The sequence below is a fragment of the Manis javanica genome, chromosome 1 (genome assembly GCF_040802235.1).
Source record: "Manis javanica isolate MJ-LG chromosome 1, MJ_LKY, whole genome shotgun sequence".
NCBI classification, from domain to species: domain Eukaryota; kingdom Metazoa; phylum Chordata; class Mammalia; order Pholidota; family Manidae; genus Manis; species Manis javanica.
In genome coordinates this window covers 88,560,823-88,581,918 of record NC_133156.1, presented here as the reverse complement: position 1 = coordinate 88,581,918, position 21,096 = coordinate 88,560,823, and the positions used below count along the sequence as shown (strand labels likewise).

Below are 21,096 nucleotides of genomic sequence, written 5' to 3'. Positions count from 1 at the left end.
TAATAATTTTTAAAATGTGTTTCTTCTTAGGCAAATTAAAATGTACTCCAAATATAAAATTACTCCTTTAAATACAAAACCCAAACCATATTCCACAAAATCTAAGAGCCAAATGGCAAGGTCTGGCCCTAAAGGTATATGTATGACCCTACTTTCTATTATTTCAGGTAGACATTAGATTTGTTGGTGACATTCTGTCACCAGGCTTCCATAGGAAATATTTATTTGCAAGGTATAGAATAACCAAAGCTGCCTCTTTATTTGCTTTAAACAAATCCTGAGTTTTTCTCTTTGAACTTATAAAACATTCATTAATCTTTGTTTTTCTTTTTACCTTGAAACAAACTCCTTATGTCAGATGAAGGAGAAAGAAGTGATAATAAAAGTTTTCAAGTGATGTGAGGCCAGAAGTAGGGGAGTGTGGTTGAAGAGCACAAGTTCTGCTCCCTAAACATTGGAAGGGTCTCCAAATATAGGCTGCTGGAACATTAGTGCCCTCAGGCTCTCTTTGGCTGGACAGGAGACTGTCCTCTAGGCTGGGTCCTTTTTTTCCCTTCATGTATTCCTAAAGACGAACCTGATGTTCAGCCACTTTTTCTCTGGTTGAAACAAACCAATTGCAGTATTTGAATTCATATTTCTATTTCTTCATATATTCCTAGATAGTGATTTCTGGGTAAACAGTCAGTAAGCAATCAGATGCCCTGGAACACCTGCCACATGGTAAAAATAAACTAAGACATTATTTAGAGCCTATGGAGATGTTAGCCTTTATCACTTGTTCAGAGCATTAGTTTTTTACTTATATGCTATTTTGTTTTTAGATCTTAAATTTTTAAACCTAATATAAGATTAGAGTAACTGCTACCTACTAAGCAAGGACATTTAGATTATAATCCCCTGGGCCAACAATTGATGTGATTGAGACAAAAAATAATATGTTTCAACTAATCTAATTTTCTAATCATTTTAATCTTTATTCATTTCATTAAAGATTATAGCATATAATCCAAAAAGGTAAACTAGAAACACTCTAGTAACTTCTATATTGCTTCTAAACTCCTTTGTCATTGTGTAATGTATCTGTGGCTTTAACCTCAGGCATGAACTGAATTAGACCGTAATCTAGATCTTTCAGTCATGATGGTGTTAAATGTTTCCAGGCTGCTTTTGCTCCACTGGCCTCTTGTCATTACCAACATGCACTTTATCATTCTTTACTTGCAATGCCACAAATTTAGAAAAGAGAGTTTATAAACTGATAGTCATATAAGGATAGCTTTTGTGTTAACAATCTCTTTTTCTGATTAAGAAGATATAATTTTCCAGATTTTAAGGAAAGCAGAACGTTTCCCTTCTTTCATGAGAAATTTAGCTGCTAAACTAACTTATTCACATTGGCTTTCTCTAAAATATTGCTTTATTGATCAATGCTTTCTACAACCTGCTTTTGATAGAGTTCTGCATTATTTTAGAAATACGGATCTTTTTTTTTCTGAAGCTGTTCATGAAGAGGCAGTGTGTTTTCCACAATGTCTTAGGTTGAGTTAAGACACATATATAAAAGTCATTTTTACTACTATTTCTTCTTCAGAAAACATGTACTAATAATTTGGACTAGCCAAAAAAACCATGAAAAAAACGCCAGAAAATACTGAAGTTAATTATTATTTAAACAGCTATTAAATACCTAACAGCCATCTTTCTCTTAGAAAAGAAAACTTAATTATCACAAATGAAAAATCTAAATAGAAAATATTAATAAGAGCAGTTATACCTCAAAAGAGAAAAGCCTTAGAATCTTTGAAGTAAATATAGTGTCAGATTTGCATTTTTTGGTCTTGAAAGATTAGTGAAATCTTCTTAATATTTTAAGTTTTTGTTAAATTTGTTTTTTAAGTTACTTGTGGCATGATTTTTAATTTAATTTTTTTTTGTTAAAGTATCATTGATATACAATCTTATATTGGTTAAAGTTTGTAACAGTGGTTCAACAGTTACCTGTATTATTATTATTTATTTATTTTTTTTTTTGAGAGGGCATCTCTCATATTTATTGATCAAATGGTTGTTAACAACAATAAAATTCTGTATAGGGGACTCAATGCAATGAACAATCATTAATCCACCCCCAGCCTAACTCTCGTCAGCCTTCAATCTTCTGAAGCATAATGAACAAGTTCTTACATGGTGAACAAATTCTTACATAGTGAATAAGTTCTTACATGGTGAACAGTACAAGGGCAGTCATCACAAAAACTTTCGGTTTTGATCACTCATTATGAACTATAAATAATCAGGTCAAATATGAATATTCATTTGATTTTTATACTTGATTTATATGTGAATCCCACATTTCTCCCTTTATTATTATTATTATTATTATTATTATTATTTTTTAATAAAATGCTGAAGTGGTAGGTAGATGCAAGATAAACGTAGAAAACATAGTTTAGGAGGCGGAGCCAACATGGCGGCGTGAGTAGGACAGTGGGAATCTCCTCCCAAAAACATACATATTTTTGAAAATACAACAAATACAACTAATCCTAAAAGAGAGACCAGAAGACACAGGACAACAGCCTGACTACATCGACACGTATGAGAGCCCAGCACCTGGTGAAAGGGGTAAGAAACAAGCCCCGGCCAGCGAGACCCCAGTACACCCCCCCAGCTCCCAGAGGAAGGGAGAGGGAGCTCAGGACTGCTAAACACCCAGCCCCAGCCACCCGCACCAGAGCGCAGACACAGTGCATGTGTGGAGGGCTGGAAACTAGGGAAATAGGGCAGCAAGACCTCTGAGCGGGTGCCAAAGCTGTTGCCCCTGTGACAAAGAAAAGCCACTGCTCTTTGAAAGTCTTAAAGGGACAGGGATATAATAGCTAGACGGAAACAACACAGGTCACAGCCCAGTGGCTGGAAATTACAGGGAAAACTGGGCGCACTAACCCCCTGGGCAACAGCTCTGAGACCCCTCACAGAGGTAAACAGCCAAACAGCCCCCCCTCCCCCAGGTCCATTACCCCTCCTGGCGCTGCGAAAACAGAGAAACAGCCTAAGGCAAAACACCCCCACAGAAAGGCAGAAAGGAAAATTCCTACACTTCTGCCGGGCAAGACACAAAGACCCAGCCTACATGCAATTACCCAACACAAGCCACTAGGGGTTGCAGTTGTCCCAGTAAAGAAAGGCCAGTAGCAAGTGAAAAGTTTGGCCCTCCCAGTTGACAGTCAATAGCACCTGTCAACATGAAAAGGCAAAAAAATATGATCCAGACAAGACTAACCCAGACAGCTTCGGCATCTGCTACATCTTCCCCTGAGAAGGAACCTGGGGAGATAGATTTAGCCAGTCTTTCTGAAAAAGAATTCAAAACAAAAGTCATAACCATGCTGATGGACTTGCAGAGAAATATGCAAGAACTAAGGAAGGAGAATACAGAAATAAAACAAGCTCTGGAAGGACTTCAAAACAGAATGGATGAAATGCAAGAGACCATTAATGGTCTAGAAAACAGAGAACAGGAATGCAGAGAAGCTGATGCAGAGAGAGATAAAAGGATCTCCAGGAATGAAAGAATTCTAAGAGAGCTGAGTGAACAAACAAAAAGGAATCATATACGCATTATAGGAATATCAGAAGAAGAAGAGAGAGAAAAAGGGATAGAAAGTGTCTTTCAAGAAATAATTGCCGAAAACTTCCCCAAACTACGGGAAGAAATGGCCTCTCAGACCACAGAGGTACACAGAACTCCCATGACAAGGGATCCAAGAGGGCAACACCAAGACACATAATAATTAAAATGGCAAAGGTCAAAGACAAGGACAAAGTATTAAAAGCAGCCAGAGAGAAAAAAAAGGTTACCTACAAAGGAAAACCCATCAGGCTATCATCAGACTTCTCAACAGAAACCCTACAGGCAAGAAGAGAATGGTATGATATACTTAATGCAATGAAACAGAGGACCTTGAACCAAAACTACTGTATCCAGCATGAATATCATTTAAATTTGAAGGAGGAATTAAACAATTCCCAGACAAGCAAAAGTTGAGGGAATTTGCCTCCCACAAACCACCTCTTCAGGGCATCTTACAGGGACTGCTCTAGATGGGAGCACTCCTAAAAAGAGCACAGAACAAAACACCCAACATACGAAGAAGGGAGGAGGAGGAATAAGAAGGGAGAGAAGTAAAGAATCATCAGACCGCATATATAATAGCACAACAAGCGAGTTAAGTTAGACAGTAAGATAGTAAAGAAGCGAACCCTGAACCTTTGGTAACCACAGACTTAAAGCCTGCAATGGCAATAAGTTCACATACCTTTCAATAATCACCCTAAATGTAAATGGACTAAATGCACCAATCAAAAGACACAGAGTAATAGAATGAATAAAAAAGCAAGACCCATCTATATGCTGCTTACAAGAAACTCACCTTAAACCCAAAGACAAGCACAGACTAAAAGTCAAGGGATGGAAAAACATATTTCAGGCAAACAACAGTGAGAAGAAAGCAGGGGTTGCAGTACTAATATCAGACAAAATAGACTTCAAAACAAAGAAAGTAACAAGAGATAAAGAAGGACACTACATAATGATAAAGGGCTCAGTCCAACAAGAGGATATAACCATTCTAAATATATATGCACACAATACAGGAGCACCAACATACCTGAAACAAATATTAACAGAACTAAAGGAGGAAATAGAATGCAATGCATTCATTCTAGGAGACTTCAACACACCACTCACTCCAAAGGACAGATCCACCAGACAGAAAATAAGTAAGGACACAGAGGCACTGAACAACACACTAGAACAGATGGACCTAATAGACATCTATAGAACTCTACATCAAAAAGCAACAGGATACACATTCTTCTCAAGTGCACATGGAACATTCTCCAGAATAGACCACATACTAGGCCACAAAAAGAGCTTTAGTAAATTCCAAAAGATTGAAATCCTACCAACCAATTTTTCAGACCACAAACGCATAAAACTAGAAATAAACTGTACAAAGAAAGCAAAAAGGCTCACAAACACATAGAGGCTTAACAACACGCTCTTAAATAATCAATGGATCAATGACCAAATCAAAATGGAGATCCAGCAACATATGGAAACAAACGACAACAACAACACTAAGCCCCAACTTCTGTGGGACACAGCAAAAGCAGTCTTAAGAGGAAAGTATATAGCAATCCAAGCATATTTAAAAAAGGAAGAACAATCCCAAATGAAAGGGTCTAATGTCACAATTATCGAAATTGGAAAAAGAAGAACAAATGAGGCCTAAGGTCAGCAGAAGGAGGGACTTAATAAAGATCAGAGAAGAATTAAATAAAATTGAGAAGAATAAAACAATAGTAAAAATCAATGAAACCAAGAGCTGGTTCTTTGAGAAAATAAACAAAATAGACAAGCCTCTAGCCAGACTTATTAAGAGGAAAAGAGAGTCAACACAAATCAACAGTATCAGAAACGAGAAAGGAAAAATCACGACAGACCCCAGAGAAATACAAAGAATTATTAGAGAATACCTATATGCTAACAAGCTGGGAAACCTAGGAGAAATGGACAACTTCCTAGAAAAATACAACCTTCCAAGACTGACCCAGAAAGAAACAGAAAATCCAAACAGATCAATTACCAGCAACGAAATGGAAGCGGTAATCAAAAAACTACCAAAGAACAAAACCCCCGGGCCAGATGGATTTACCTCAGAATTTTATCAGACATACAGGGAAGACATAATAAACATTCTCCTTAAAGTTTTCCAAAAAATAGAAGAGGAGGGGATACTCCCAAACTCATTCTATGAAGCTAACATCACCCTAAAACCAAAATCAGGCAAAGACCCCATCAAAAAAGAAAACTACAGACCAATATCCCTGATGAACGTAGATGCAAAAATACTCAACAAAATATTTGCAAACCGAATTCAAAAATACATCAAAAGGATTGTACACTATGACCAAGTGGGATTCATCTCAGGGATGCAAGGATGGGACAACATTTGAAAGTCCATCAACACCATCCACCACATCAACAAAAAGAAAGACAAAAACCACATGATCATCTCCATAGATGCTGAAAAAGAATTTGACAAAATTAAACATCCATTCATGATAAAAACTCTCAGCAAAATGGGAATAGAGGGCAAGTACCTCAACATAATAAAGGCCATCTATGAAAAACCCACAGCCAACATTTTATTGAACAGCGAGAAGCTGAAAGCTCTTCCTCTGAGATCGGGAACTAGACAGGGAGGCCCAACTCTCCCCACTGTTATTTAACATAGTACTGGAGGTCCTAGCCATGGCATTCAGACAAAACAAAAAAATACAAGGAATCCAGATTGGTAAAGAAGAAGTTAAACTGTCACTATTTGCAGATGACATGATAATATACATAAAAAACCCTAAAGACTCCACCCCAAAACTACTAGAACTGATATCGGAATACAGCAAAGTTGCAGGATACAAAATCAATACACAGAAATCTGTGGCTTTCCTATACACTAACAATGAACCAACAGAAAGAGAAATCAGGAAAACAATTCCATTCACAATTGCATCAAAAAGAATAAAATACCTAGGAATAAATCTAACCAAAGAGGTGAATGACCTATACTCTGAAAACTACAAGTCACTCTTAAGAGAAATTAAAGGGGACACTAACAAATGGAAACTTATCCCATGCTCATGGCTAGGAAGAATCAATATCGTCAAAATGGCCATCCTGCCCAAAGCAATATACAGATTTGACGCAATCCCTATCAAATTACCAGCAACATTCTTCAATGAACTGGAACAAATAATTCAAATATTCATATGGAAACACCAAAGACCCCGAATAGCCAAAGCAATCCTGAGAAAGAAGAATAAAGTAGGGGGGAATCTCACTCCCCAACTTCAAGCTGTATTATAAAGCCTTAGTAATCAAGACAATTTGGTACTGGCACAAGAACAGAGCCACAGACCAATGGAACAGACTAGAGAATCCAGACATTAACCCAGACATATATGGTCAATTAATATTTGATAAAGGACCATGGACATACAATGGCAAAATGACAGTCTCTTCAACAGATGGTGCTGGCAAAACTGGACAGCTACGTGTAGGAGAATGAAACTGGACCATTGTCTAACCCCATATACAAAAGTACACTCAAAATGGATCAAAGACCTGAATGTAAGTCATGAAACCATTAAACTCTTGGAAAAAAACATAGGCAAAAACCTCTTAGACATAAACATGAGTGACCTATTCTTGAACATATCTCCCCGGGCAAGGAAAACAACAGCAAAAATGAACAAGTGGGACTATATTAAGCTGAAAAGCTTCTGTACAGCAAAAGACACCATCAATAGAACAAAAAGGAACCCTACAGTATGGGAGAATATATTTGAAAATGACACATCCGATAAAGGCTTGACGTCCAGAATATATAAAGAGCTCACATGCCTCAACAAACAAAAATCAAATAACCCAATTAAAAAATGGGCAGAGGAACTGAACAGACGGTTCTCCAAAAAGAAATACAGATGGCCAACAGTCACATGAAAAGATGCCCCACATTGCTAATTATCAGAGAAATGCAAATTAAAACTACAATGAGGTATCACCTCACACCAGTAAGGATGGCTGCCATTCAAAAGACAAACAACAATGAATGTTGGCGAGGCTGTGGAGAAAGGGGAACCCTCCTACACTGCTGGTGGGAATGTAAATTAGTTCAACCATTGTGGAAAGCAGTATGTAGGTACATCAAAATGCTCAAAACAGACTTACCATTTGACCCAGGTATAACCACTCCTAGGAATTTACCCTAAGAATGCAACAATCAAGTATGAGAAAGACCAATGCACCCCTATGTTTATCGCAGCACTATTTACAATAGCCAAGAATTGGAAGCAACCAAAATGTCCATCGATAGAGGAATGGATAAAGAAGATGTGGTACATATACACAATGGAATACTACTCAGCTATAAGAAGAGGGCAAATCCTACCATTTGCAGCAACATGGATGGACCTGGAGGGTATTATGCTCAGTGAAATAAGCCAAGCAGAGAAAGAGAAATACCAAATGATTTCACTCATCTGTGGAGTATAAGAACAAAGGAAAAACTGAAGGAACAAAACAGGAGCAGAATTACAGAACCCAAAAATGGACTAACAGGTACCAAAGGGAAAGGGACTGGGGAGGATGGGTAGGGAGGGGGAGAAAAAGGGGGGTATTAAGATTAGTATGCATGGAGGGGTGGGAGAAAGGGGAGGGCTGTACAACACAGAGAAGACAAGTAGTGATTCTACAACATTTTGCTATGCTGATGGACAGTGACTGTAAAGGGGTATTTACGGGGGACCTGGTATAGGGGAGAGCCTAGTAAACAAAATATTCGTCATGTAAGTGTAGATTAATGATAAAAAAAAAAAGCAGTTCCTCTGTGGTGACCTCCAATGAGTTCTACACAATGATATAAAGGGCATATAAAAGTGTAGGCATAGGGTCTGTTTGTGTTTATACAGAGGATCAAAGCCTAATTTGGCTACCCCGAAAATGAACTAAGATACGATATGAAAAAGAACTTCCAACATCAGCACTCACAGGAAGACTCATGCCAGAAGATGACCATCAAAAAACCCCAACAAAGGTCCATGCACTGCTACAGGTGTAGATGTACTCATCCCACCAGTTCCTGGACTTGCCATGGGAATGAAGAAGGAGATATCTAAACTGGCCTGTGCATACAGCAAAACAACAAATTTGACTGGATCTAAACTGTTGGAACTCAACCAAGAATTAGGAGAAGTGCAAATTGTAGCACTCAAAATCTTACAACTACAAACTATTTACTGTTAAAAGAACATATGGGATGTGAACAGTCCCCAGGAATGGGTTGTTTTAATTTGTCTGATTTCTCTCAGACTGTTCAAGTTCAGTTGGACAATATTCACCATATTATAGATAAGTTTTCATAAATGCCTAAGGTGCCTAACTGGTTTTCTTGGTTTCACTGGAGATGGCTGGTAATTACAGGTATGCTTTGGTTACATAACTGTACTCCTATTATGTTAATGTGTGTGTGCAATTTAATTAGTAGTTTAAAACCTATACATGCTGAAGTTACTCTACAAGAAGGCATGTCAAAGAAATAATCAATCTTCCCAGGTTTTCTTCCACCTGCTACTTCTATAGCTTTTCTTCTTCCTTCCTAATTACAACCCTTAAGTAGAATTCGTGCCTCATATCAAATTTACCGAGTATCATAATTCTTCCAAGTGGTAAAGATACCTCAAGACAAATGCTGGGCATAGAAGCCACAGGGCATAAGATATGCAAAGAAGTAAAAAGCTAACCTTTTCAAACAATAAGGCTTCTCTCTCACTTACCAACTTAACATTTCTCTGTATGGCCCCAGAAGATGACTGGTTAGCCAGAGACGGGTAAGATTCCTCAAGGGAGGAACAACCTAAGACAGGCACAGTCGTAGGGGGGCTATCAGGTGAGAAAATGGGGATTAACAGAGGTGAGTCTTAGAATCTCCGCCCCACCTGTTCTGAGAGAAATCTTCTGCATACCTGGATGTTTTATCGCCCTTGTCTAGCTTGGATTAACACATAGCCTACAGGCACACACCTGATCATCTACATTTGCTCTCTTACAACACTAAACTATGTTTTCTACCTTTATCTAATATCTACCTACCACTTCAGCATTTTATTAAAAATAATAATAATAAAGAGAGAAATGTGGTATCCACATATAAATCAAGTATAAAAATCAAATGAATATTCATATTTGAACTGACTATTTATAGTTCATAATGCATGATCAAAACCAAAAGCCTCTGTGATGACTGCCCTTGTAATGTTCACCAATTAACTTATTCACTATGTAAGAATTTGTTCTCCATGTAAGAACTTGTTCGTTATGCTTCAGAAGATTGGAGACTGACGAAAATTAGACTTGGGGTGGATTAATGATTGTGCATTGAGCATTGACCCCCCTATACAGAATTTTATTGTGGTTAACAACCATTTGATCAATAAAGATGAGAGATGCCCTTAAAAAAAAAAAGTACACACTTCCAATTGTAAAATAAAAAAGTAACCGGGATGTAATGTATAGCATAAGGAATATAGTCAAAATATTGTAACAACTTGGTATGGTAATAGCTGGTACCTAGAATTATCATGTATATAAATGTTAAATCACTGTGTTGTACACCTGAAACTAATGTAATACTGTGTGTCAACTACACTTCATTAAAAAAAAAAAAAAAGAAAACATAGTTTAGTGTTGTAAGAGAGCAAATGTAGATGATCAGGTGTGTGCCTGTAGACTATGTGTTAATTCAAGCTAGACAAGGGCAATAAAACATCCATGGATGCAGAAGGCTTCTCTCAAAACAGGGGGGTGAGGTTCTAAGCCTCACCTCTGTTGATCCCCAATTTCTCACCTGATGGCCCCCCTGCGACTGTGCCTGTCTTAGGTTGTTCCTCCCTTGAGGAATCTTACCCGTCTCTGGCTAACCAGTCATTTTCTGGGGCCATACAGGGAAATGTAAAGTTGGTAAGTGAGAGAGAAGCCATATTGTCTGAAAAGGTTAGCTTTTTACTTCTTTGCAGATTTATGCCCTGTGGCTTCTATGCCCAGCATTTGTCTTGAGGTATCTTTACCACTTGGAGGAATTATGATACTCGGTGAATTCGAAATGAGGCACGAATTCTATTTAAGGGTTGTAATTAGGAAGGAAGAAGAAAAGCTATAGAGGTAGCAGACAGAAGAAAACATGGGAGGATTGATTATTTCTTTGACATATCTTCTTGTAGAGTAACTTAAGCATGTATAGGTTTTAAACTACTAATTAAATTGCGCATACACATTAACATAATAGGAATACAGTTACATAACCAAAGCAGGTCTATAATTACCAGCCATCTCCAGTGAAGCCAAGAAAACCAGTTAGGCACCCTAGGCATTTGTGAAAATTTGTCTATGATATAATGGATATTGTCCAACTGTACTTAAACAGTCTGAGAGAAATCAGACAAATTAAAACAACCCATTCCTGGGAACTGTTCACATCTCATATGTTCTTTTAACAGTAGATAGTCTGTAGTTGTAAGATTTTGGAGCGCTACAACTTGCAGTTCTCCTAATTCTTTGTTGAGTTCCAACAGTATAGATCCAGTCAAATTTGTTGTTTTACTGTATGCACAGGCCAGCTTAGATATCTCCTTCTTCATTCCAATGGCAAGTCCAGGAACTGGTGGAATGAATGCAGCTACATCTGCAGCATCGCCTGGATCTTTGTTGAGGTTTTTTGATGATCATCTTCTGGTATGACTCTTCCAGAGAGTGCTGATGTTGGAAGTTCTTCTTCATATCGTATCTTAGTTCATTTTCTGGGTAGCCAAATTAGGCTTTGATCCTCTGTATAAACACAAACAGACCCTATGCCTACACTTTTATATGCCCTTTATATCATTGTGTAGAACTCATTGGAGGTCACCACAGAGGAACTGCTTTTTTTTTATCATTAATCTACACTTACATGACGAATATTTTGTTTACTAGGCTCTCCCCTATACCAGGTCCCCCGTAAATACCCCTTTCCAGTCACTGTCCATCAGCATAGCAAAATGTTGTAGAATCACTATTAGTCTTCTCTGTCTTGTACAGCCCTCCCCTTTCTCCCACCTCCCCATGCATGCTAATCTTAATATCCCCCTTCTTCTCCCCTCCTTATCCCTCCCTACACACCCATCCTCCCCAGTCCCTTTCCCTTTGGTACCTGTTAGTCCATTCTTGGGTTCTGTGATTCCACTGCTGTTTTGTTCTTTCAGTTTTTCCTTTGTTCTTATACTCCATAGATGAGTGAAATCATTTGGTATTTCTCTTTCTCCACTTGGCTTATTTCACTGAGCATAATACCCTCCAGGTCCATCCACGTTGCTGCAAATGGTAGGATTTGCCCTCTTCTTATAGCTGAGTAGTATTCCATTGTGTATATGTACCACATCTTCTTTATCCATTCATCTACTGATGGACATTTAGGTTGCTTCCAATTCTTGGCTATTGTAAATAGTGCTGTGATAAACATAGGGGTGCATCTGTCTTTCTCAAACTTGATAACTTGATTGCTGCATTCTTAGGGTAAATTACTAGGAGTGGAATTTCTGGGTCAAATGGTAAGTCTGTTTTGAGCATTTTGATGAACCTCCATACTGCTTTCCACAATGGTTGAACTAATTTACATTCCCACCAGCAGTGGAGGAGGGTTCCCCTTTCTCCACAGCCTCAGCAACATTTGTTGTTGTTTGTCTTTTGGATGGCAGCCATCCTTACTGGTGTGTGTTTTAATTTGCATTGTAGTTTTAATTTGCATTTCTCTGCTAATTAGTGATGTGGAGCATTTTTTCATGTGTCTGTTGGCCATGTGTATTTCTTTTTTGGAGAACTGTCTGTTCAGTTCCTCTGTCCATTTTTTAATTGGATTATTTGATTTTTGTTTGTTGAGGTGTGTGAGCTCTTTATATATTTGGACGTCAAGCCTTTACCAGATCTGTCATTTACAAACATATTCTCCCATACTGTAGGGTTCCTTTTTGTTCTATTGATGGTGTCTTTTGCTGTACAGAAGCTTTTCAGCTTAATATAGTCCCACTTGTTCATTTTTGCTGTTGTTTTCCTTGCCCGGGGAGATATGTCCAAGAAGAGGTCACTCATGTTTATGTCCATGAGATTTTTGCCTATGTTTTTTTTCCAGGAGTTTAATGGTTTCATGACTTATTCAGGTCTTTGATCCATTTTGAATTTACTTTTGTATATGGGGTTAGACAATGGTCCAGTTTTATTCTCCTACATGTAGGTGTCCAGTTTTGGCAGCACCATCTGTTGAAGAGACTGTTATTTCACCATTGTATGTCTGTGGCTCCTTTATCAAATATTAATAGACCATATATGTCTGGGTTAATGTCTGGATTCTCTAGTCTGTTCCATTGGTCTGTGGCTCTGTTCTTGTGCCAGTACCAAATTGTCTTGATTACTATGGCTTTATAGTAGAGCTTGAAGTTGGGGAGTGAGATCCTCCCTACTTTATTCTTCTTTCTCAGGATTGCTTTGGCTATTCGGGGTCTTTGGTGTTTCCATATGAGTTTTTGAATTATTTGTTCCAGTTCATTGAAGAATGTTGCTGGTAATTTGATAGGGATTGCATCAAATCTGTATATTGCTTTGGTCAGGATGGCCATTTTGACGATATTGATTCTTCCTAGCCATGAGCATGGGATGAGTTTCCATTTGTTAGTGTCCCCTTTAATTTCTCTTAAGAGTGACTTGTAGTTTTCAGAGTATAGGTCATTCACCTCTTTGGTTAGATTTATTCCTAGGTATTTTATTCTTTTTTGATGCAATTGTGAATGGAATTGTTTTCCTGATTTCTCTTTCTATTGGTTCATTGTTAGTGTACAGGAAAGCTACAGATTTCTGTGTTAATTTTGTATCCTGCAACTTTGCTGTATTCCGATATCAGTTCTAGTAGGTTTGGGGTGGAGTCTTTAGGGTTTTTTATGTATAATATCATGTCATCTGCAAATAGTGACAGTTTAACTTCTTCTTTACCAATCTTGATTCCTTGTATTTCTTTGTTTTGTCTGATTGCCATGGCTAGGACCTCCAGTACTATGTTAAATAGCAGTGGGGAGAGTGGGCATCCCTGTCTAGTTCCCGATCTCAGAGGAAAAGCTTTGAGCTTCTTGCTGTTCAGTATAATGTTGGCTGTGGGTTTATGATATATGGCCTTTATTATGTTGAGGTACTTGCCCTCTGTTCCTATTTTGCTGAGCGCTTTTATCATGAATAGATGTTGAATTTTGTCAAATGCTTTTTCAGCATGTATGGAGATGATCATGTGGTTTTTGTCTTTCTTTTTGTTGATGTGGTGGATGATGTTGATGGATTTTCGAATGTTGTACCATCTTTGCATCCCTGAGATGAATCCCACTTGGTCATGGTGTATGATCCTTTTGATATACTTTGGAATTCGGTTCGCTAATATTTTATTAAGTATTTTTGCATCTACATTCAGCTGGGATAGTGGTCTGTAATCTTCTTTTTTTGTGGAGTCTTCGCCTGGTTTTGGTATTAGGGTGATGCTGGCTTCATAGAATGAGTTTGGGAGTATTCTCTCCTCTTCTATTTTTTGGAAAACTTCAAGGAGAATGGGTATTATGTCTTCTCTGTGTGTCTGATAAAATTCTGAGGTAAATCTCTTCGGCCTGGGTGCTTTGTTCTTGGGTAGTTTTTTGATTTCCATTTCAATTTCTTTGCTCGTAATTGGTTGGTTTAACTTTTGTGTTTCTTCCTTGGTCAGTCTTGGAAGGTTATATTTTTCTAGGAAGTTGTCCGTTTCTTCTAGGTTTTCCAGCTTGTTGGCATATAGGTTTTCATAGTAGTCTTTAATAATTCTTTGTATTTCTGTGGAGTCTGTTGTGATTTTTCTGTTCTCATTTCTGATTCTGTTGATTTATGTAGATTCTCTTTTTCTCTTAATAAGTGTGGCTATGGGCTTATCTATTTTGTTTATTTTCTCAAAGAACCAGTTCTTGGTTTCATTGATTTTTTCTATTGTTTTATTCTTCTCAATTTTGTTTATTTCTTTTCTGATCTTTATTATGTCCCTCCTTGTGCTGACTTTAGGCCTCATTTGTTCTTCTTTTTCCAGTTTCGATAATTGTGATGTTAGACTATTCATTTGGGATTGTTCTTCCTTCTTCAAGTGTGCCTGAATCGCTATATACTTTCCTCTTAGGACTGCTTTCGCTGCGTCCCACAGAAGTTGGGGCTTTGTTTTGTTGTCATTTGTTTCTATATATGCCTTGATCTCTATTTTAATTTGTTCATTGATCCATCGATTATTTAGGAGCATGTTGTTAAGCTTCCATGTGTTTATGAGCATTTTTGTTTTCTTTGTAGAATTTATTTCAAGTTTTATACCTTTGTGGTCTGAAAAATTGGTTGGTAGAATTTCAATATTTTGGATTTTGCTGAGGCTCTTTTTGTGGCCTTGTAGGTGGTCTATTCTGGAGAATGTTCCATGTGCACTTGAGAAGAATGTATATCTTGTTGCTTTTGGATGTAGAGTTCTATAGATGTCTATTAGGTCCATCTGCTCTACTGTGTTGTTCAGTGCTTCCATGTCCTTACTTAATTTCTGCCTGGTGGATCTCTCCTTTGGGGTGAGTGGTGTGTTGAAGTCTCCTAAAATGAATGCATTGCAGTCTATTTCCCTCTTTAGTTCTGTTAGTATTTGCTTCACATATGCTGATGCTCCTGTGTTGGGTGCATATATATTTAGAATGGTTATATCCTCTTGTTGGACTGAGCCCTTTATCATTATATAGTGTCCTTCTTTATCTCTTGTTACTTTTTTTGTTGTGAAGTCTATTTTGTCTGATATTAGTACTGCAACCCCTGCTTTCTTCTTGCTGTTGTTTGCCTGAAATATGTTTTTCCAATTCATGACTTTTAGTCTGTACATGTCTTTGGGTTTGAGGTGAGTTTCTTGTAAGCAGCATATAGATGGGTCTTGCTTTTTATCCATTCTATTACTCTGTGTCTTTTGATTGGTACATTCAGTCCATTTACATTTAGGGTGACTATTGAAAGATATGTACTTATTGCCATTGCAGGCTTTAAATTCATGGTTACCAAAGATTCAAGGTTTGCCTCTTTAGTATCTTATTGCCCAACTTAGCTCACTTATTGAGCTGTTATATACACTGTCTGGAGATTCTTTTCTTCTCTCCCTTCTTATTCCTCCTCCTCCATTTTTCATATGTTGGGTGTTTTGTTCTGTGCTCTTTCTAGGAGTGCTCCTATCTAGAGCAGTCCCTGTAAGATGCCCTGTAGGGGTCGTTTGTGGAAAGGGTATTCCCTCAGCTTTTCTTGTCTGGGAATTGTTTAATCCCACCATCATATTTAAATGATAGTCATGCTGGATACAGTATCATTGGTTCAAGTCCCTTCTCTTTCATTGCATCAAATATATCATGCCATTCTCTTGTGGCCTGTAGGGTTTCTGTCGAGAACTCTGATGTTAGCCTGATGGGTTTTCCTATATAGGTGACCTTTTTCTCTCTAGCTGCCTTTAAAACTCTTTACTTGTCCTTGATCTTTGCCATTTTAATTATTATGTGTCTTGGTGTTGTCCTCCTTGGATCCTTTCTGTTGGGGGTTCTGTGTATTTCCATGGTCTGTTCGATTATTTCCTCCCCAAGTTTCGGGAAGTTTTCAGCAATTATTTCTTCCAAGATACTTTCCTTCCCTTTTCCTCTCTCTTCTTCTTCTGATACCCCTATAATATGGATATTGTTCCTTCTGGATTGGTCACGCAGTTCTCTTAATATTGTTTCATTCCTGGAGATCCTTTTATCTCTTGCTATGTCAGCTTCTATGCGTTCCTGTTCTCTGGTTTCAGTTCCATCAATGGCCTCTTGCATCTTATCCATTCTACTTATAAATCCTTCCAGAGTTTGTTTCATTTCTGTAATCTCCTTTCTGGCATCTGTGATCTCCCTCCGGACTTCATCCCATATCTCTTGTGTATTTCTCTGCATCTCTGTCTGCATGTTTATGATTTTTATTTTGAATTCTTTGTCAGGAAGACTGGTTAGGTCTGTCTCCTCTGGTGTCTCTGTGATCTCGGTTTGTGTGTAATTTTGTCTTTTCATGGTGATAGGAATAGTTTGCTGAGCTGGGACTACTGACGGCTGGAAGAACTTCCCTTTTTGTTGGTTTGTGGCCTTCCTCTCCTGGGAGAACAGCGACCTTTAGTGGCTTGTGCTGGGTAGCTGCGTACAGACAGGGCTTCTGCTTCCTGTCTGGCTGCTATGGAGTTTATCTCTGCTGTTGCTGTGGGCGTGGCCTGCCTCGGGCTGCTGTTCCAAATTGGTGGAGTTGCATTGGAGGGGGAGCGGCTGGGAGGCTATTTATCTCCATAAGGGGCCTCTGTGCTCTCTGCTGCCCAAGGGGTTAGAGTGCCCAGCGATCCCCGGATTCCCTGCCTCTGGACTAAGTGTCCTGCCCTGCCCCTTTAAGACTTCCAGAAAGCACCCGCCAAAACAAAACAATGACCACACACACACACACACACACACACAAAATGGCCGCTCATTTTTCTTTATTCTCCGGCGCCAGCCTCGGGCACCTGCTCACCAGTTTTGCTGCCCTGTTTCCCTAGTATTGCGGTCCGTATTCCTTTAAGACTTCTGAAAAGCTCTCGCCAAAACAGAACAGCAAGAACAACAACAACAACAACAAAAAAAAATTGGCCGCTTGCTTTTCTTTTGTTCTCCGGTGCCGGCCTCAGGTACCCGCTCGCCAGTCTTGCTGCCCCGTTTCCCTAGTATTGTGGTCCCTGTCCCTTTAAGACTTCCAAGAAGCACTCACCACAAAACAACAACAACAACAACAACAAAAAAGATGGCCGCTTGCTTTTCTTTTGTCCTCCGGCGCCGGCCTCCGGTACCTGTTCACCGTTCTTGCTGCCCTGTTTCCCTAGTATCCAGGGCCCCGCGCATGCACTGTGTCTGTGCTCTGATCCGGATGGCTGGGGCTGGGTGTTCAGCAGTCCTGGGCTCCCTCTCCCTCCCTGCTGACTCCTCTCCTCCCACCGGGAGCTGGGGGAAGGGGTGCTCGGGTCCCGCCGGGCCGGGGTTTGTATCTTACCCCCTTTGTGAGGCGCTGGGTTCTCGCAGTTGTTGATGTGGTCTGGATGTTATCCTGTGTCCTCTGGTCTTTATTCTAGGAAGAGTTGTCTTTGTTATATTTTCATAGATATATGTGGTTTTGGGGGGAGATTTCCGCTGCTCTACTCATGCCGCCATCTTGGCTCCGCCCCGGAGTTACCTGTATTATTAAATCCTCACTTCCACTAATGCAGTTACTTTAGCCCCCGAGTTACCTGTATTATTAAATCCTCACTTCCACTAATGCAGTTACTTTAGATTTAATTTTTTTGTATATATTTTCCACTCAAAATATTTTCTGGCATTAAGTGATATTTTAATTCACTCTGAATCCAAGTGGAAAATTTTATGAATTACCTGTGATTTTACCTATTCATATGTAATTTAGTTTTTTAATTTATTAAATTTTAGGATTCTGATTAGGAAAGTTAAATTTCTTTCTTTCCATTTCAGGATACAGTTGGGCAATGGTGAAAGAAATGGAATATATATGTAATGAAATAAGTCAGCCAGTAACATTTCCTGTCAGAGCAGCATTAGTCAGGCAGTCTTGTTCTCAGTTACTTTGGCTGTTAAAGAAATCAAACAGGTATGTATAAGTTTAACAATAGAGTGTGTGCATGTGAATACGTGTGAGGTATAGAGGCAGAAACAGGCTGAAAACTGATTATGTAAAAACTGTGTGAGAGAGACAGAAGGAAATGAACACTGGTTCTGTAAGCACACAGACTCTCCATAGAATGAAGCTCCTTGATGAACATTAACTTACTTAACATTGTGTCTTTCACCCCTATTTCTTAGCAAATGGTTTTGCACATAGTAGATACCCAGTAAACATTTATCTTTTTTTATTATGTTATAGGTTCACAAAAAGTTATGAGGATAAAATAATCTCTCTTTAAATTCTGTCATAATATCAGAAGTCCTTTCTATTAAAAAAATTATTTTAATAAGTAATAAAAATTAGCTGAACCACCTATTAAGTATTAAGATATATTAATAAAGGTACAGATATTGAAACAATTTTGATACTATCTTTTTAATAGACTAGTCAGTAGAACAACAGGGAAAATCCAGAAATAAACCCAAATATACTATGGAACTTAGTATAAGAAAAATCTGGCATTTCAGATCATTGGAGCAAAAGTTCAATAACTGATGAAACTGGTGTTGGGACAGCAGGCCAACTATGTAGAAAAAGCAAAACTAGTTCCTTAATTCTTCCTCCAAAATAAATTCTAGAGGAATTAAAGACTTGAACATCAAACATTAAATACATTTTTAAAAATGGTGATTTTTTAAATATAGTTTCAAAATGGAGAAGGGCTTTCTTAGGAAAGTACAAAATCTAGAAGTTGTGAAAGGAATGTTTGATATATTTTCATACACACAAATGAATGATTATTATACATAAAACTATCCTCAATACATATGTCAGGCAGATGTAAAGAATTTTTACAAATCATCCAAAAAAAAAGACTCAATTTGATAATTTACTATAGTATTGTAGAGAATAAGGGAAGCAGACACTTGTACTTCAAAGTATCCTTATTCCTGCAGATATTAAATTTTTACTAAATGCTTTTTCAGTTTTTACAAAAATAATATTTTCTCCCTCAATCCATTAGTGAAATGAATCATGTCAATTTTCAAAATGTTGAACTATCCTTACATTTCCAGAATAAACCCCACTTGCCATGATATATCATTCCTTTCACATGCTGCTGAATTTTATCCAAATATTTCAGTTAGGATTTCTGTGTTTGGAAGTGAGATTGGTCAGTAGCTTTTTTTCTTTCTCAGTTTTTGGTATCAATGTCATGTGCATTTCATTAAAAAAACTAGGGCCCTTTCCTTCTTTTGATGTGTTGTGGTATGTTAAAAATAACATTGAAATGGCCTGTACCTGAGTTTTGGTAAACTTAACACTGAAACCATCTAAACTTGGTGCTTTGGGGAAAGCTTAACTCATATAACCTTTTCAGTTCTTACATGGTAAGGAGTCTGTTTTGCTTTTTCTATCTCTTTGGGAGCCAATTTTGATATATTATATTTTCCTAGAAATTATTTAACTCATCCAGATTTTAAAATTCATTTATACACAGTTTTACATCTGTTTCAGCTATCTGATACCTTTAAAAAGCTTTTTTAAAGATAATTAGTTTTTTAAAGGTTTTTATTTCTCCATCCACTATTTTTTTCTTATATTGTACTCATGTAAAACCTTTGCCAATTATATCTGGATTACTGTAAAGAAAGTCATTTTTTTCAGGATAGGCTACTTGCCCAAAGTTCATATTGGAAAGGGACCAAGACTATGTTCCTTCTGACCCGGGGAATCTTACATGTGAGTTTGTTTAGCCTTAAACTTCTTCCAGTCAGTGGAGGTAGGCAGTTGAAGTATCTGCAACTAAAATTTCTCATCTATGGCTTAAATTTTAAATTTTGGGTTTCCAAAGAAAGTCTGTCCTATGTTGATGCTTTCCTCGACTCCTCTGCTTCTTGGGTCAAGACCTAATCTAAGAAAGCTCCCATTTTTACCTTAGGGATTCTCACTGTTGCAAAGCATTTAGATGAAATAAACCTGTCATCTAGAAGGGTCTTTAAAGGCTTTTCAGTAATCTGCAGACATGAGTAACTTCTTCCCACCTCCTTACATACCTGTCTGGCTTTACTCCCTGTTGCTGTTGGAAACCTTTTCACCTGTTTAGTAATTTATAGTTTCAGCTCTTTCTTAATTCATTGAAGGTGGTGTTTCTATTTTCATTTTTTTGTTCTTTTTGCTGTTTTGGGGTGATTCCTAAGAGGAAAAGGAAGCAGTGCTGACTTTAGGCTGCCATGTCCAAGAAAGAAGTTCCTATCATTCCATTTCTTTCATTACCTACTGCCTCAATTTCCTTACCTTCCACTTCTTATGGGGTCAGTTACTCCCCTGAAATTTGTCTTTTGAAGATCACACTTTGTTTAAGCCAAATTCTTAACCTCTGCAACATATAAGTACTGTAGGTCACCCCCTTCAGTTTGAAACTCCCTTGTCTTTTGGCTCCATGGCATTTCAAAGTGGGTCCTTTTACTTCTGTTTTGTTCTCTATTGTTTGTTTGCTTTTTATTGATTTCTTTTTCTCCATCCCTAAATTTGGGTTTCTCTTAAATCCATCTCTTTCAGAGTCTTCTTAAAATATGGAAGCTAAAATAACAAATATTTAATGAATATATCACTAGAACATATCTTTATACCATAGGGGATAGGAGGAAATCCTTAAACAAGAAGCAAAAATACTACTAGCCATAAAACATATGTTTGAGTAACTTGAATATATTAAAATTCGG

At 37.9% G+C, this 21,096-nt stretch overlaps 1 protein-coding gene across 4 annotated transcripts in view; it reads left to right on the top strand.

Annotated features, from left to right (window-relative positions):
* The window catches only part of FAM151B (family with sequence similarity 151 member B), a 56,562-nt gene that overhangs the window by 22,076 nt on the left and 13,390 nt on the right, over positions 1-21,096 (top strand). For all 4 annotated transcript variants that reach the window (XR_012130359.1, XM_073234615.1, XM_036999905.2 and 1 more), the window contains exon 5: positions 18,220-18,355. Coding sequence is in view for 3 of the 4 variants with exons in the window: in XM_073234615.1 (XP_073090716.1) it covers positions 18,220-18,355 (136 nt within the window). In the remaining variant the exon portion in view is untranslated. The remainder of the gene's footprint in view (positions 1-18,219; positions 18,356-21,096) is intronic.